We start from the raw sequence: 16,295 nt of genomic DNA on the forward strand, positions 1-16,295 counted from the left end.
TTATTTGTAGAGGTGGGGTCTCACTATGTTGCCCAGGCTGGTCTTGAACTCCTGGGTTTAAGGGATCCTTCCATCTTGGCCTCCCAAAGTGCTGGAGTTCCAGGTGTGTGCCACTGTGCTCAGCTGTGTTGGCATCTGTTGATTGTGTTTTCTCATTTAAGTTTAGATTTTCCCATTTCTTGGTATAATGAGTGCTTTTTGGTGGAAACTTGGACTTTGGGGTGTCGTAAGACTCTGGACCTTATTTAAATCTTGTGTTTTAGCAGGCTTCCTGACCCACTTTGGCAGGGGAAGGGGATGCCTCTTCATTATTGCCAAGTGGGGGTGGAAGTCCAGGCCTTCCACTTGGCCTTTGTTGACATGTGGAGGGAGGTTATTTGGCACGAATGGGAGTTCAGGCTCTCCAGTTGGCCTCCAGGGATACCACCCTTGCTGGGATGGGGAGGGGACCTCCACTGATATGTGGGGTGGGAGGTGGCTTTGTTGCCACCGAGTGATGTTGAAAGTTCTGACTCTCCACTTGGCTCCCTATAGGGACAAGAGTGACTTTATTTTAAATGCGAATCCGCTAACTCCAATTCCAGGAATGCCTCCAAAATGTCTAGTTGATGTATTACTCTTTATATAGGATCACCTATTCACTGTAACTTTTGCCTTTTTACAGAAACAACCCTTGATGCTGTTGCAGAAATCATAGGTTGTGACACCCACAGCATTCTCTCAACCATCTACACATTCCTTCCAGGGTAAGTATATTTTTTTTTCCCCAAGATATAAGCCCTGGTTCTGGGATGCTACTGTGTGGAGATCCACCTGCCTTGCGGACACCGAAGACCATGCTTCTGACTGTAAGTTCCCTCTAATTAATGATCCTATACTGACAAACTGGATTTGTCTGCTTCCTATGTTTTCCCAGCTCCTTGGGCATTTGAGGGTGGCTTTGCCTACATGCCCTTTCATGGAACACTGTCTCTGACACCACCCCAGAGAAGGGGATGAGTGCTTTCTTCCGATCAAGTCGGGTGGAAGTCCAGGTTCTCCATGTGGTTTCCACTGATACCATGCTGGGGGAGAGCCTCCTTGCTGCTCAGTGGGAATGAAAATCCAGCCCTCCACTTGGCCTTCTCTGACACCATGCCAGGGGGAGGGGACGGTGGTGCCTCTTTACAGCCTAGCATGGGTGGCAGTCTGGGCTTTCCAAGAGGCAAGCATGGGGATGGGGTTCTTTCTGTGGTTTGGGCTGGATTAGAGTCATTATTATCTAAACATTTTCTGTCTTCTGAGGCTGTGCTTTTCCTGGTCCTGTGGCTAGAGAGAGAAGGCTTTTCTTAGGGCATTGTCTTTGCCTGTCGGCATTTCCAGGTTTCTTACTTCCTAGCACCCAGTCTGGGATATATAAGGCAACACCCACCATATTGTTCGTTGGGTCTCAGGGTGGCTAGCTGGTTTCCTTCTCTCCACCTTTCGGAGTCTTAGATTGTTTTATATATAATGCCCACAATTTTTAGTTGTACTTAGTAAAAGGAATAGGGAAAATTGTGTCTAGTTCATCTTCTTGGAAACAAAATTCTTCCATCTTGTTTTCATAGAAAGCCATGGAACTGTGCTAACCACTGGAATCTATTTGTTTTGTTTGTTTGTTTTTGAGATGGAGTCTCACTGTGTTGCCCAGGCTGGAGCGCAGTGGCGTGATCTCTGCTCACTGCCACCTCCACCTCTTGGGTTCAAGTGATTCTCCTGCCTCAGCCTCCTGAGTAGCTGGGACTACAGGTACACGACACCATGCCTGGCTGATTTTTTAAAATTTTTAGTAGATGGGGTTTCCCCATGTTGGTCAGGCTGATCTCAAACTCCCGACCTCAGGTGATCCGCCTGCCTCAGCCTCCCAAAGTGCTGGATTACAGGTGTGAGCCACTGCACCCGGCCTACTGGAATCTATTTGTATAATATCCTGGCTGTGAAGTTAGAGTTCTTACACTTGCATTTGGGAGATGCAGTTCAAATTGGTTACCAAAACATTGAAATGTGTTGAGTTGCTTCTAAAACAAATTCCATGCAGGACTGAAGAGTGGGTTGGCTAAGAGGGTAGCAGGCCTAGGAAATGAACCCCAGGAAACTGACTTAGTCAGGCGTTACCCAGTGGAGGGTGTCCAGGTTCTTGGCGTTTTGAACAAAGAATTGGACAAAACTCACAAACAAAGCAAGGAAAGAATGATGCAACAAAAGCACACTCCAGAGCGTGGGAGCCTGCCTAGCATGTGGCTCAAGAGCCCAGTTACAGAATTTTCTGCCATTTAAATATCCTCTAGAGGTTTCCCGTTGCTTACTTGGTGTACACCCTATGTAAAAGAGGGGTAGTGGCCTGTGATCAGCCTGATTGGTTGCAAGAGGGGACCAATCAGAGGTACCTTCAGTTTTTCATCTGCCAGGCAGAAAAGTAGGGCAGGTTGCAAAGGGAGTAGCTTCTGGTCCTTTTGTTACTTGGGCATGGAAAGTTCCGGTTTTCCTTTTGATTTAGTTCTAGGAAGTCAGTGTGAATTGGCCTTAGGTTCCCTGCCTCCAGACCCTACTTTCCTGCCTCACAGGTTCATATTGGGTTTGTTAAAGGATATTCAAACTTTGTGAATAGGCAAGCAGGAATCTAGAGTTTCTAGAACATTGGAGAGGGACCAGGAGGGTATAAAAACTTGTGTGAAAACACCAAAAATAAATATTTAGTTAAAAATAAAATTTCCCACTTTCAGAGTTTGTGGATATCTGTAAGAATTTCCATGATATATTAATTCGTTAAAGTGAATAAAAGCAAGAACAGAAGGGTGTTTCAGAATGCCATTGCTTGTGTAACAAGGGGGTGTTGAATATATATATAATTGCTTGGTTATCAATAAACTGGCTCTGAAAGGACACACATAGCTAATAGCATTGTTACCTAGGGGGAGGTGAAGTGGGTTCCTGGAGAACAGAGAGGGAGATTTTCCACCTTACACATATTTGCCATCTTATGAATTTTGAATGATGAGAGTCCCCCCACCCCTTCCTTCCTCTGCCCTGCCCCTTCCTTCCTCTGCCCTTTACTCTCAATATCCTCTTTTCATGCTTTTTTTTTTTTTTAAATCACTTCAGGTCCTTCAAAAAATTTATTTGCAAGAAGTACGTATATATTCTGAATAAAATTCATTTTCAGATATATGTATTTCAAATATCTTGTCTGTTCTATTGTCTTTCCCTTTTCTCAATGGGGTCTTTTCGGTATCTTATAGTTACTGACGCCCAATTTATCAGCCTTTTCCTTTAGGACTGGCACTTTTTGTGTTCTGCTAAAACGTTATTTTCCTCTCTCATGGTTATGATATTCTGCGATTTTATTGTCTAGAGCTGTGCTGTTCACATTCAGGTCTACCATCCATCTAGAATTATTTTACTTGAGATAGGAGTCAAGGTTCATTTTCCCCCAATCGACATTCAATTGACGTAGCACTATATATTGAACAAAACTTTCCTTATTGCATTACCGTGGCTACTTGTAGGAGGAAAAAGTGACGACATAGCTGCGGGTCTGTTTCTGGCCTCTCTCTTTTTCATTCATTGTTTTTACCTTTGTACCAGTTATCACACTGTTCTGATTACTGTGGCATTATAATCATCTTGATAACTGTATCGTGAATTCTCCAACTATGTTCTTCGCCGAAAGTCCACGGAACACCAGCCACGACCTTCGGAATTTCCCTCCGGAAGATGAAGGCACTGTAGTTATGCAGGTGGACCCTGTTCAGATCTCTGGTTTAGCGGGTCCTACGTACACCTTGAGGGACGCCCGCCCAACGCGCATGCGCAGCCTCAACGCTGTGATTGGACGGAGCCTCGCCGGCTGCGTACACGTCACTTCCGAGGCGGGAGGATGGATTGACTATGGTCTCTCCGGCAACCAGGTAGGGGCTGGGGAAGAAGGAACCTCCGAGATCAGGGAATAGGGTCTGGCCTTGAGCTGAGGCGACTCCCCGGCCTGGGTGAGGGGAAGCGGTGTAGTGGTAGAGCGAAGGCCGCGGGCCCTGGGGGAGCGCGCGGAATCCCGGGCGGCTTTCGGATCCCCGCAACGCGGAACTCTGAAGGAAGACAGCCCAGTCGCTGGGACCAGGGCTTTGGTTCCGGCGAGTGCTTTGCTGGGAACCCCGCCTGTCGCCGAGGTCTCTTGAGTCCGGTTTCCGCGGCTGGAAATGGGTGTCGCGCTGGGCGCTGTGTGTGAAAGGCCTCTGCTCCCAGAGGGCTCTTGGCTCGAGCCTGTTTATTCCCGCATTTCTGCGCGACGTAGGGGAGCCCCCGCAGCGTGTGCCTGCGGCAAGACCGAGGGTTGAGCGATGGGGGACGGTGGCACCTTAGCCAGTGACGGCGAGTTAGGATTAGCCAAAGGAATTCCTGTTTTTCAGAAGGCAGAAGGAGGGTGCTGACTCGAGCGTCCACGGGAATGGCTGTTTGAGATGTCTTGCTCTTCCAATACTTACTCTGGGGCTTCCTGGCTGTGCGGCTTTGGGCAAATGTTTTAAACTCGGAGTGTCTGTTTCTTCAGCTGTAACTTTGGGAATAACAAACCCACTCATAAGGTTGTTGTGAAGCGTAAATGAGACTGCACTTGCAAGGTGCTCAGCTGGTGTCTGGCACATAGTAGGTATTCAACAAATGGTAGCCACCTAATGCTCTTTTTTCAGTTTCTAAACGTTTGTGTAATGATTTGAGAATCGTGAAGTTACTTTTGAAATAACGTTTGGGTTTCATACACTCATACATTTAGTAAGGAGAATACTTGCTTACACTGTTGCCGATTGCAACGGTGTGTTTGCGTAATGGAAGCTATGTTTGTGCCTTTATCAAGGGTGTGGAATATGCCTTCCCTACCATGTACATGTCCCCTTTTCTCCATTCCTTAATAATAGTTGATATTTTTTGAGTGTTTGCTATGTTCCAGGCATTGTACTAATCCCTTTACTGAATTACTCAATCCCGTAATAACCCTAATAATAGGAACTATAATCTTCATTTATGGAGGGAGAGATGGGCTTAGAGATGTTGAGAAATTTATCCAAAGGCATAGAGCTATTAGCCAGGCATGGTGGCACACGCCTGTAGTCCCAGCTACTTGTTGGGACCGAGGCAAGTGGATTGCTTGAACCTGGGAGACTGAGGCTGCAGTGAGCCGAGATCACGCCATTGTATTCAAGTCTGGGTGACAAAGTGAGACCCTGTCTTAGCTGGGTACGGTGACTCACACCTTTAGGGGCTGAGGCGGGCGGATCACCTGAGGTCAGGAGTTCGAGACCAGCCTGGCCAACATGGTGAAACCAGTCTCTACTAAAAAATACAACAATTGGCTGGGCGCTGTAATTCCAGCACTTTGAGAGGCCGAGGTGGGCGGATCACAAGGTCAGGAGATCGAGACCATCCTGGCTAACACGGTGAAACCCCGTCTGTACTAAAAAAATTACAAAAAAATTAGCCGGGCGTGGTGGAGGGCTCCTGTAGTCCCAGCTACTCGGGGGGCTGAGGCAGGAGACTGGTGTGAACCCGGGATGCGAAGCTTGCAGTGAGCCGAGATCCCGCCACTGCTCTCCATCCTGGGCGACAGAGCAAGACTCCGTCTCAAAACAAACAAACAAAAATTAGCGGGGTGTGGTGGTGGGTGCCTGTAATCCCAGCTACTCGGGAGGCTTTGGCAGGAGAATCGCTTGAACCTGGGAGGCAGAGGTTGCAGTGAGCTGAGATCCCGCCACTGCACTCTAGTCTGGGCTACAAGAGCGAGACTCCGTCTTGGGGCCGGGTGGGGGGGAAGTGAGACCCTGTCTCAAACAACAACAATAACAAAGGCATAGAGCCAGTAAAGGCAGATCCAATACCACGTCACTTCAGAACCTAGCACTTAGCTACAAATCTTATTAATTCCTTCAGATACTTATTGAACGCTTACAGTGTACCAGCATTGTGCTGGGTGTTGTGGATACAGTGATGACCAAAACAAATAAAACCCCTGTCTTTAAATTGCTTGTAAATCTAGCAAGGGAGATAGACAGTAAATATATACATAAAACTAAATGTTAATTACGATTGTGATGCATGCTGTGGAGAACAGTAGAGGGTGCTGTGAGAATATATAGTGGAGTCACCGGCACGCTGGGGGCGGCGGACGTGTTGGGGGGGAAAATGAAGAGACAGGGAAGGCTTTCCCAAGAAAATAATATTTAGCTGAGACTTCAAGGACTGAGTTGGAGTTAAATGGACAAAGAGCTAACAGAAGGAGGGAAGGGCATGTGTGAAATCTTGAGACTAGGAGGAGCTTGTATCTTGTTACGTAAAGACCTGTCTGAGGCTGAATGTGGTGGCTCACACCTGTAATCCCAGTGCTTTGGGAGGCTGAGGTAGGAGGATCACGTGAGGCCGGGAGTTTGAGACTAGCCTGGGCAACAAAGGGAGACCCCATCTCTACAAAAAATAAAAAATTATCTAGGTGTGGTGGTGTGCACCTGTCGTCCCAGTTACTCAGAAGGCTGAGTCAGGAGGATCACTTGAGCCCAGGAGTTTGAGGCTGCAGTAAACTGCATTCCAGCCTGGGCAACAAGTAAGACCCTGACTCAAAAAAAAAAAAAAAAAAAAGAAAAAGAATAATAAGCATTAAACCAGACTGGGATGTATTATGGATAATATACTAATGCAGTTTCTTTCAGAAAAAGAAATACCACATACAAATAAATACCACCATTTATTTGTATGTAGCTGAGCAGATACAACCCATTATGTAGTCTCAAGATTAATGGTAATTTGTCCTCTTGTAAGAAGACTTGACATTTGCTGTACATGCTTTCATAGTTCATTCTAAATTCATCTGGTAATAGAGTTGGTCATCTGTGCTACCTAGTTACTTTTTTCCAAAGGAAAACATAAAACAGCTCTATGATAAAACGAGTAGTTGAGTTGCCTAGGTTAAACTCCCACAGTGATAGGGCTGGGTCATTTTCTTCCTGGATATTTCCATTTAAAATAGGGGGTTCAGGGGGTTTGGCTAAGCATGGTGGCTCACGCCTGTAATTCCAGTACTTTGGGAGGCTGAGGAGAGCAGATCACTTGAGGTCAGGAGTTTGAGACCAGCCTAGCCAACATGTCGAACCCCGTCTCTATTAAAAATACAAAAATTAGCTGGGTGTGGTGGCACGCGCCTGTAATTCCAGCTACTTGGGAGGCTGAGGCAGAAGAATCACTTGAACCGGGAGGCGGAGATTGCAATGAGTTGAGATTGTGCCTCTGCACTCCAGCCTGGGCTACAGAGTGAGACTTCATCTCAAAAAAAAAATAAAAAATAAAAAATAAATAAATAAATATAAAGGAGGGGGTTCCAGGCCCTTCAGAAAAACAGTCCTGGGTTTTACTGTATTTATTGGGTTTAAAAAAGCTAAGGTAGGGCTAGTTTATTTAGCCTTTAAAAAGATTTGCATGCATATCAAAGGGAAAGAGGAATAATTTATAAATACTGGGTTTTTCTTTTTTTTTTTTTTTTTTTTTTTTGAGACGGAGTCTCGCTGTGTCTCCCAGGCTGGAGTGCAGTGGCGTGATCTCGGCTCACTGCAAGCTCCGCCTCCCGGGTTCACGCCATTCTCCCGCCTCAGCCTCCCAAGTAGCTGAGACTACAGGCGCCCGCCACCACGCCCGGCTAGTTTTTTGTATTTTTAGTAGAGACGGGGTTTCACCATGTTAGCCAGGATAGTCTCGATCTCCTGACCTCGTGATCCACCCGCCTCGGCCTCCCAAAGTGCTGGGATTACAGGCTTGAGCCACCGCGCCCGGCCAATACTGGGTTTTTCAAAGAAATACTGTAAGGAAAAGGAAGGAGAGAAAAGATCTCCTTCCCTTTAGGCAACAGGGAAAATTCAGTTTTAAAATTTTTACTCTATGTTTGCATGACAACTAAAAAAAATTTACTTACAGTACAGAAAAATGTTGGACTAGAGCAACATCCATAATGTTGGCTGGTGTAGGAATTATTCATTCCCACCCCATTATACACATATGAAACCTTTCTTTGGTGGCCAATGTTATTTTAATGCAGAAATTAACTCTCTGTTCTGGAAAGCCATAAGCATGAGGGTGAAAATTGGGATTGAACGGCATGTAAGTTCAGTTTGAAAGCTTCTTGCCACCCACCCAGGTAGGAAATACAACAAATTCCTTAGGATTTTACCTGAACTCTCCCTCCCATCTTCTAAAGTTCCCAGTAACATGAGACTTGGCCACTTAAACTGCTTAGTGGAGGGAGAGGTCTGTGATGGCCACTGAGTTTGCTACCGGAAAAGAGTCTTGATCCAGACCTCAAGAGAGGGTTCTTGGATCTTGTGTAAGAAATAATTTGAGGCCAATCCATAGAGAAAAGTGAAAGCAAGTTTATTAGAGAAATAAAGAAACAAGATAATGGCTACTCCATAGGCACAGCAGCCCTGAGGGCTGTTGGCTGGCCACTTTTATGGTCATTTCCTGATTATATGCTAAACAAGGGGTGGATTATTCATGAATTTTCCAGGAAAGGGGTGGTAATTCCCATAACTGAGGGTTCCTTCCCTTCATAGACCATATAGGGTAATTTCTTGACTGTGCCATGGCATTTGTAAACTGGTATAGTGCTGGTGGAAGTGTTGTTTAGTGCGCTAATGCATTATAATTAGAATGTATGAGCAGTGAGGATGACCAGAGGTCACTTTCTTTTTTTTTTTTTTTTTTTTTTTTTTTTTTGAGACAGAGTCTCGCTTAGTCGCCCAGGCTGGAGTGCAATGGCGCGATCTCGGCTCACTGCAAGCTCCGCCTCCCGGGCTCACGCCATTCTCCTGCCTCAGCCTCCCGAGTAGCTGGGACTACAGGCGCCCGCCGCCTCGCCCGGCTAATTTGTTTTGCATTTTTTTTAGTAGAGACGGGGTTTCACCGTGTTAGCCAGGATGGTCTCGATCTCCTGACCTCGTGATCCGCCCGCCTCGGCCTCCCAAAGTGCTGGGATTACAGGCGTGAGCCACCGCGCCCGGCCCCAGAGGTCACTTTCATTGCCATTTTCCATTTGGTGGGTTTTGACTGGCTTCTTTACCTCAGCCTGCTTTATCAGCAAGGTCTTTGTGACTTGTATCTTATGCGACCTCTGTCTCATCTTGTGACTTAGAATGCCTAACCTGGGAATGCAGCCCAGTAGGTCTCAGCCTTATTTTACCCAGCCTGTATTCAAAATAGAGTTGCTCTGGTTCAGATGACTGATAAATTGATTGAACATTGCTTACCAGTGGTTTGAGCTTTCTTGCTGTACTTAGCTAGTGTTTTATTAAGTAAGCTATGTTTGCACTAGGAACACTAAGTTCTGAAGGGGATATACATTTTTCCAGTTTATATGAGCAGCACTTAGTGGTCATTAAATTACTACTTTAGGAAACTACCATTGCAGAATTCTGTATGAGTATGGCATTATAATCCAGATTAGTTTAAAATATTAGCTAAACTAAATCAAGGAAACTGTACTGAGTTCCTGTTAAGCAGCTATTGGTTTAAAGTGTTAGCTAAACTGAATCAAGGAAACTACTGAGTTCCTGTTAAGCAGCTAGCTTGTTTATGTTCAATTGTTGCTTAGAACCCTTTGTATTCTGTTTGAGTTGTTAAAAGAAAAACTTTAGACAAATTAAATTCAACAGAGTTTAACTGAACAAAGAATGATTTGCAAATCAGCAGCTTCTGGAATTAGAATAGGTTCAGAGTGACTCCAGGGCAGCTACATGGTTGGATAGTATTTATGGACAGAAACAGGAAAGTGACATACAGAAAACGGAAGTGAGGTAGAGGCCAGGCCCAATTGCTTATACCTATAATCCCAGCACTTTAGGAGGCCAAGGTAGGAGGATTGCTTGGAGCCCAGGAGTTCGAGACCACCCTGGGCAACATAGGGAGACCCCCATCTCTACAAGAAAAAAGAAATATATATATATGTGTGTGTGTGTATGGTATATGTATCTGTATATGTATGTACGTGTGCGTGTGTGTGTGTGTATATATATATATATGAAAGCAGGTGTACCACTCATTCCTGTGGTCCTAGCTACTTGGGAGACTGAGGTGGGAGGATCGCTTGAACCTGGGAGGTCGAGGCTGCAGTGAGTCATGATCACACCACTGTACCCCAGCCTGGGCGGCAGAGGGAGATCCCCTGTCTCAAAAAAAAAAAAAAAAGTGAGGTACATAAACAGCTAGATTGGTTGCAGCCTAGTGTTTGCCTTATTTGAGCAATTGGCTGCCTACGACTGGCTGAAACTGGGCTGCCGTGATTGGTTGAGACTGGGCTACTTGTTACAAGAGTACGTTAAAGGTTGTTTGCACATCCAGTTAGGTTACAAGTCACTAGGTATGGAGGGACATTTAGGCTAAACTTAAAATATGTAAGGAGGCAGCTTTAGGCTAAACTTCTTGTAACAAGGTGATTAGAGCTAAGCTTAGGGATCTGTTCATCTCTTAGTATTAGAATCCTTCCTGTTTAAAGTTCCAACTAAAGGATTATTATTTTTTTTACATGACCCCCTATTTGATGCACTTAAGAGTTAAGAATGTGGGCTTCAGAGTCTGAATACATTGGTTGAAATCTCTTTTCCACCATTTACTAGCCATGTGACTTCAGGTACTTTTCTTATGTAGCAAATGAAAATAACTCATACCTACCTCAGGATTGCTGTGAGGATGAAATGAAATCATGGGTATGGAGAATGTGTAGTTCAGCATCTGGCACATTGCAAATATTTTACAAAGTTAGTAATTGTTATTAATATTTTTCCTTTTCAATAGCCATATATGGTAATGTGAACCCAGAAAATCTGAGACAGGTCTCAGTTAATTCAGAGAGTTTATTTTGCCAAGGTTGAGGACGTGCCCATGACACAGCCTCAGGAAGTCCTGATGACGTGTGACCAAGGTGGTCGGGGCACAGCTTGGTTTTATACATTTTAGGGAGACATGAGACATCAATCAATATATGTGAGAAGTACCTTAGTTCCATCCAGAAAGGTGGGACAACTCAAAGTAAGGCCCTCCTCAGGGACTTCCAGGTCACCAATAGGTGAGAGACAAATGGTTGCATTCTTTTGAGTTTCTGATGACCCTTTCCAAAGGAGGCAATCAGAATATGCATCTGTCTCTGTGAGCAGAGGGATGACTTTGAATAAAATGGGAGGCGGGTTTGCCCTGAACAGTTCCCAGCTAGAAGGAGCCCAAGATACTTTCCTTTCACATTTCCCCACTTTTCTTTTTTAAAATCGTTTGGAGAAAGCATTTTAGAAGAAAACGAGTCTCTGGTCTCAGGTTTCATCTGATCTCTCATGGCTAGGACAGTTTATTCCTAGTTAGGTCCTGAAAGCTCATTCTTATCTGGTTGTGAAGTCTCATGTCCTATGAAGAGAAAATGGGGGGAGGAAGGGAGAAAAACAATAACAAACCAAAGAACAATCCTGGAAAAATTGATATAGGCCACATTACTCTGAAGCAGGTATGAAAGTGGCTTATATATGTAAATAGGTTGCTGTTATTTTCTTCTAAGTTGTCTGGCTTCAGTTTGCAGGGCTTTAAAAAAGCACAGCTTAGTTTTCAGAGACTCCAAATTAGGAAAAATGGAAGGAAAGAAAAAAGGAAAAAAATTGAAAACATTATTTTGAAGACTTGTAGCAAGAAAAATTAGAGTTCAGTTCAGGGACAGGCGCAGTGGCTCACGCCTGTAATCCCAGCACTTTGGGAGGCTGACACGGGCGGATCACGAGGTCAGGAGATCCAGACAATCCTGGCTAACACAGTAAAACCCCATCTCTACTAAAAATACAAAAAAACTGCCAGGTGTGGTGGCAGGTGCCTGTAGCCCCAGCTACTCAGGAGGGTAAGGTAGGAGAATGGCGTGAACCCACGAGGTGGAGCTTGCAGTGAGTCGAGATCGCACCACTGCACTCCAACCTGGACGACAGAATGAGACTCTGTCCCAAAAAAAAAAAAAAAAAAAAAAAAAATTCAGTTCGAATTGTAGAAAATAATAAAAATTGAAAAAACATTGGGCAAAACTAGAATCTAACAACAGGTGTACCATAGTTTTGAGACATACACTTTCTCTCTCTAGTTTCCCAATTTTGCCAAAGACAAATCATGCCAGGACTGGTTTGCTTTATTATACTTGATCTAATTATTTGTATACAGTGCAGCAAGAATAATAACTTTTTTTTTTTTTTTTTGAGACGGAGTCTCGCTCTGTCGCCCGGGCTGGAGTGCAGTGGCCGGATCTCAGCTCACTGCAAGCTCCGCCTCCCGGGTTTACGCCATTCTCCTGCCTCAGCCTCCCAAGTAGCTGGGACTACAGGCGCCTGCCACCTCGCCCGGCTAGTTTTTTGTATTTTTTAGTAGAGACGGGGTTTCACCGTGTTAGCCAGGATGGTCTCGATCTCCTGACCTCGTGATCTGCCCGTCTCGGCCTCCCAAAGTGCTGGGATTACAGGCTTGAGCCACCGCGCCCGGCCAATAACTTTTTTTTTACATAGGGTTTTAAATTGCTTTCATGGAACTTGTTCCACAGGAGGAATCTCAGATAAGACTTTCTAAAGCTGAGCCATGATTTATGTAATCAAATACTTATGAGCTGGGTGAATTTCCTCTCCTCTTGAGATTCCAGGATAAACCTGGGACTTCTGGGACTGTCAGAAAGTGACATTCTTTACTTGCCACAGGTCAGAAACCTAATTTTGTATTTTTAGTAGAGATGGGGTTTCACCATATTAGCCAGGCTGGTCTGGAACTCCTGACCTCAGGTAATCCGCCCGCTTCAGCCTCCCAAAGTGCTGGGATTACAGGTGTGAGCCACCGCACCCGGTCAAAAAAAAGTTTTTAATCTCAGTTTTTTTATGTCTAAGCAAACCAAAACTTAATATGACAACTTGGTCATATTAAAGTTTTTTGGTTTTAAAATTTATTTTTATTTTTATTTCTTTTTTGTATGTGTGTGAGACAGAGTCTCACTCTCTTACCCAGGCTGGAGTACACTGGCATGATCTGAGCTCACTGCAACCTCTGCCCCCAGAGTTCATGCAATTCTCCTGTCTCAGTCTCCTGTATAGCTGGGATTACAGGCACCCACCACCATGCCTAGGTAATTTGTGTATTTTTAGTAGAGATGGGGTTTCACTATGCTGGCCAGGCTGGTCTTGAACTCCTGACCTCAGGTGATCCACCTGCCTTGGCCTCCTAAACTGCTGGAATTATAGGCCTGAGCCACCAGGCCTGCCCATTTTTCTTTTTGTTTTTTTTTTTTGAGACAGTGTCTCACTCTGTCACCCAGCCTGGAGTGCAGTGGTGCAATCTTGGCTAACTACAAGCTCCGCCTCCTGGGTTTACACCATCCTCCTGCCTCAGCCTCCATGCCTCAGCCTCCAGAGTAGTGGGGACCGGTGCCTGCCACCACGCCTGGCTAATTTTTTTTATTTTTGAGATGGAGTTTTGCTCTTGTTGCCCAGGCTGGAGTGCAATGACACAATTTTGGCTCATCACAACCTCCACCCTCCGGGTTCAAGCGTTTCTCCTGCCTCAGCCTCCCGAGTTGCTGGGATTATAGGCATGTGCCACCATGCCCAGCTAGTTTTATACTTTAGTAGAGATGGGGTTTCTCCATGTTGGTCAGGATGGTCTCAAACTCCCAACCTCAGGTGATCCACCTCCCTTGGCCTCCCAAAGTGCTGGGATTACAGACATGAGACACTGCGCCCAGCTTCTGGCTAATTTTTTGTATTTTTAGTAGAGATGTTGTTTCACTGTGTTTTCCAGGATGGTCTCGATCTCCTAACCTCGTGATCCGCCCACCTCGGCCTCCCAAAGTGCTGAGATTACAGGCGTGAGCCACTGCGCCCACCCTCATTTTGAAAAAAAAAAAAAAAGAAAAAAAGAAAAAAAAAATCCTCTTATTGCAACTTACACTGATCATTCATGACATGCTTGGGCTTTCTGGGCTTTCTGATTTCTCTTGAACATCCCTCCCTATTTTTTTTTTTTTTTTTTTTTTGAGACAGAGTCTCGCTCTGTCACCCAGGCTGGAGTGCAGTGGCATGATCTTGGCTCACTGCAATCTCTGCCTCCTGGGTTCATACCATTCTCCTGCCTCAGCCTCGCAAGTAGCTGGGACTGCAGGCTTCTGCCACCACGTCCGGCTAATTTTTTGTATTTTCAGTAGAGATGGGGTTTCACTGTGTTAGCCAGGATGGTCTCAATCTCCTGACGTCGTGATCCACCTGCCTCTGCCTCCCAAAGTGCTGGGATTACAGGTGTGAGCCACCATGCCTGAAACATCCCTCCTTCTTAAACAACCAGTCATTTTATTTTAGGACTAAATTTACCATACAAGATTCTTTCTCATATAAAATTATTTTTCTTTAAGCTTTCTTACCACACATACAAAAATTTACCTCTTTATTTTTATAACTTTCTTTATGTCTCTTTTTATTTTCTGGTTCCTTTTACCTTGTTTTATATGTAACCTTTAAGCTTTGAATTAGACAGAACTTGTTCACCTTTTAGCAAGAGTGTTTTGTTTTTTAGCAAGAGGGTTTTCCTACAATATATATTTATTGGAAAATACCCAAATAATTAAATACCTATTATTTAATTTAACTTTATGTGCTAAATTATGACCAGTTTATCTACAAGTATTTATCCTATTACATTTACCAAATTATTTTATTTTAATTGTTTACATACATTATTGAAACTATGATAGTCATAATTTAAAGTTATGAAACCACCACTGCAAAATCTTAACAGTGAAAAATGATTTGACCTAACTAACTTCATCTTGCTCTTAACCTCCAAGCTGTCCTTGTTCATTCCTGGGCATAAGCTGAACTAACTTTGGAAGGAACTTAGTTTATAGTTTAGCTTTGAAACAAAGATGGTAACAGTCCTTTCCCAAAAGGAACCTCCTTGTTGCCTGTGGACTAGACTGCCTAAAGCCGTGAGATTAGAAGTTACAGTAATCTTACTATATTTAAGATGCAGCTATTTTCATTAAACCAATATTAATGTCTTATTTATTAAAAATTACACAAGCAAAGATCATTCGTTTTGGGCTGGGTTTGAAGTTTTGAAACCCCTGTGCCATATGTTGACACCTTAATATATCTGGCAGAGAATTATGAAATTGCTTGATTAATAAATGCAGGCAAAAATGTATGCTGGCGGCCGGGCGCGGTGGCTCAAGCCTGTAATCCCAGCACTTTGGGAGGCTGAGATGGGCGGATCACGAGGTCAGGAGATCAAGACCATCCTGGCTAACACGGTGAAACCCCGTCTCTACTAAAAAATACAAAAAACTAGCCAGGCGAGGTGGCGGGCGCCTGTAGTCCCAGCTACTCGGGAGGCTGAGGCAGGAGAATGGCGTAAACCCGGGAGGTGGAGCTTGCAGTGAGCTGAGATCCGGCCATTGCACTCCAGGCTAGGCGACAAAGCGAGACTCCGTCTCAAAAAAAAAAAAAAAAAAAAAAAAAAAGTATGCTGGCAATTGTTAACACATTTCTAATATTACTTTACCAATAATTTTAAAACTAGCTTATTTATTAAATATTTTACTTAAGTTACATGAACTTGAAAAAGCATTTGACTCGTCTTTTTTAGTATCTGATTTAGGTGCTTTTTTAAAGCCAATTACTCAGAGCTCTTTTATATATATTTTTAATAGTGAAACATTCTGTACACAATATGTAAATATGTAGACATATTAGGCATGCCAATAGAAGTACATTTTGTAGATTCATTTTGTAGTACCATTAGAAGTATCATTAGAAGTACATTTTGTAGATTCATAAAATGAATTTTGTAGATTCATATCAGACTTTCAGATTCTTGATAACCTGTTTTACAACCCTGGGCAGCTGTCAGCTAAATAGCCTTAAATTTTCATGTTAAAGGAACCAATTCAGGTGAAAGTCAAATAGCACAGTTTACATTATAAGATGAGGAGAGAAAAAGTTTGGGTTATAGAAATTATAAAGGTCTTTTAAATACACACACACCCCAACACCCTATAGCTTTTACTTCAGAACTTTTAGCCATGAGATTAATAGAAATTTAGTGGTTTGCAAAAATAGCTTGTTGGATCTAAACAGTGGTTTTTATCTTAATAGAAAACTAACAGCAGATGGAGAGCAGGCAGAAAAGAAAAAATAGAGAAAAAGAATACTTAGGAACTCTGTAGTTTGCAGGTCAACCTTAGTCCTCTTTTTCTTTAATGT

The 16,295-nt window shown here is 43.9% G+C and overlaps 1 protein-coding gene and 1 long non-coding RNA gene across 11 annotated transcripts in view; both read left to right on the forward strand.

Annotated features, from left to right (window-relative positions):
- The first annotated feature begins 3,659 nt into the window (after nt 1-3,659).
- The window catches only part of DHRS7B (dehydrogenase/reductase 7B), a 63,697-nt gene continuing 51,061 nt past the window's right edge, over nt 3,660-16,295 (forward strand). For 7 of the 10 annotated variants that reach the window (XR_013405704.1, XR_013405705.1, XR_013405706.1 and 4 more), the window contains exon 1: nt 3,871-3,929. Coding sequence is in view for 5 of the 10 variants with exons in the window: in XM_028835541.2 (XP_028691374.2) it covers nt 3,910-3,929 (20 nt within the window). In the remaining 5 variants the exon portion in view is untranslated. 10 annotated transcript variants of the gene reach the window in all.
- Nucleotides 7,750-11,645, forward strand: LOC144335368 (uncharacterized). The gene is made up of 2 exons (XR_013406184.1): nt 7,750-8,724; nt 9,056-11,645. It is a non-coding gene; the product is annotated as an uncharacterized LOC144335368 (long non-coding RNA).

Source organism: Macaca mulatta, chromosome 16 (assembly GCF_049350105.2).
Source record: "Macaca mulatta isolate MMU2019108-1 chromosome 16, T2T-MMU8v2.0, whole genome shotgun sequence".
Taxonomy (NCBI): domain Eukaryota; kingdom Metazoa; phylum Chordata; class Mammalia; order Primates; family Cercopithecidae; genus Macaca; species Macaca mulatta.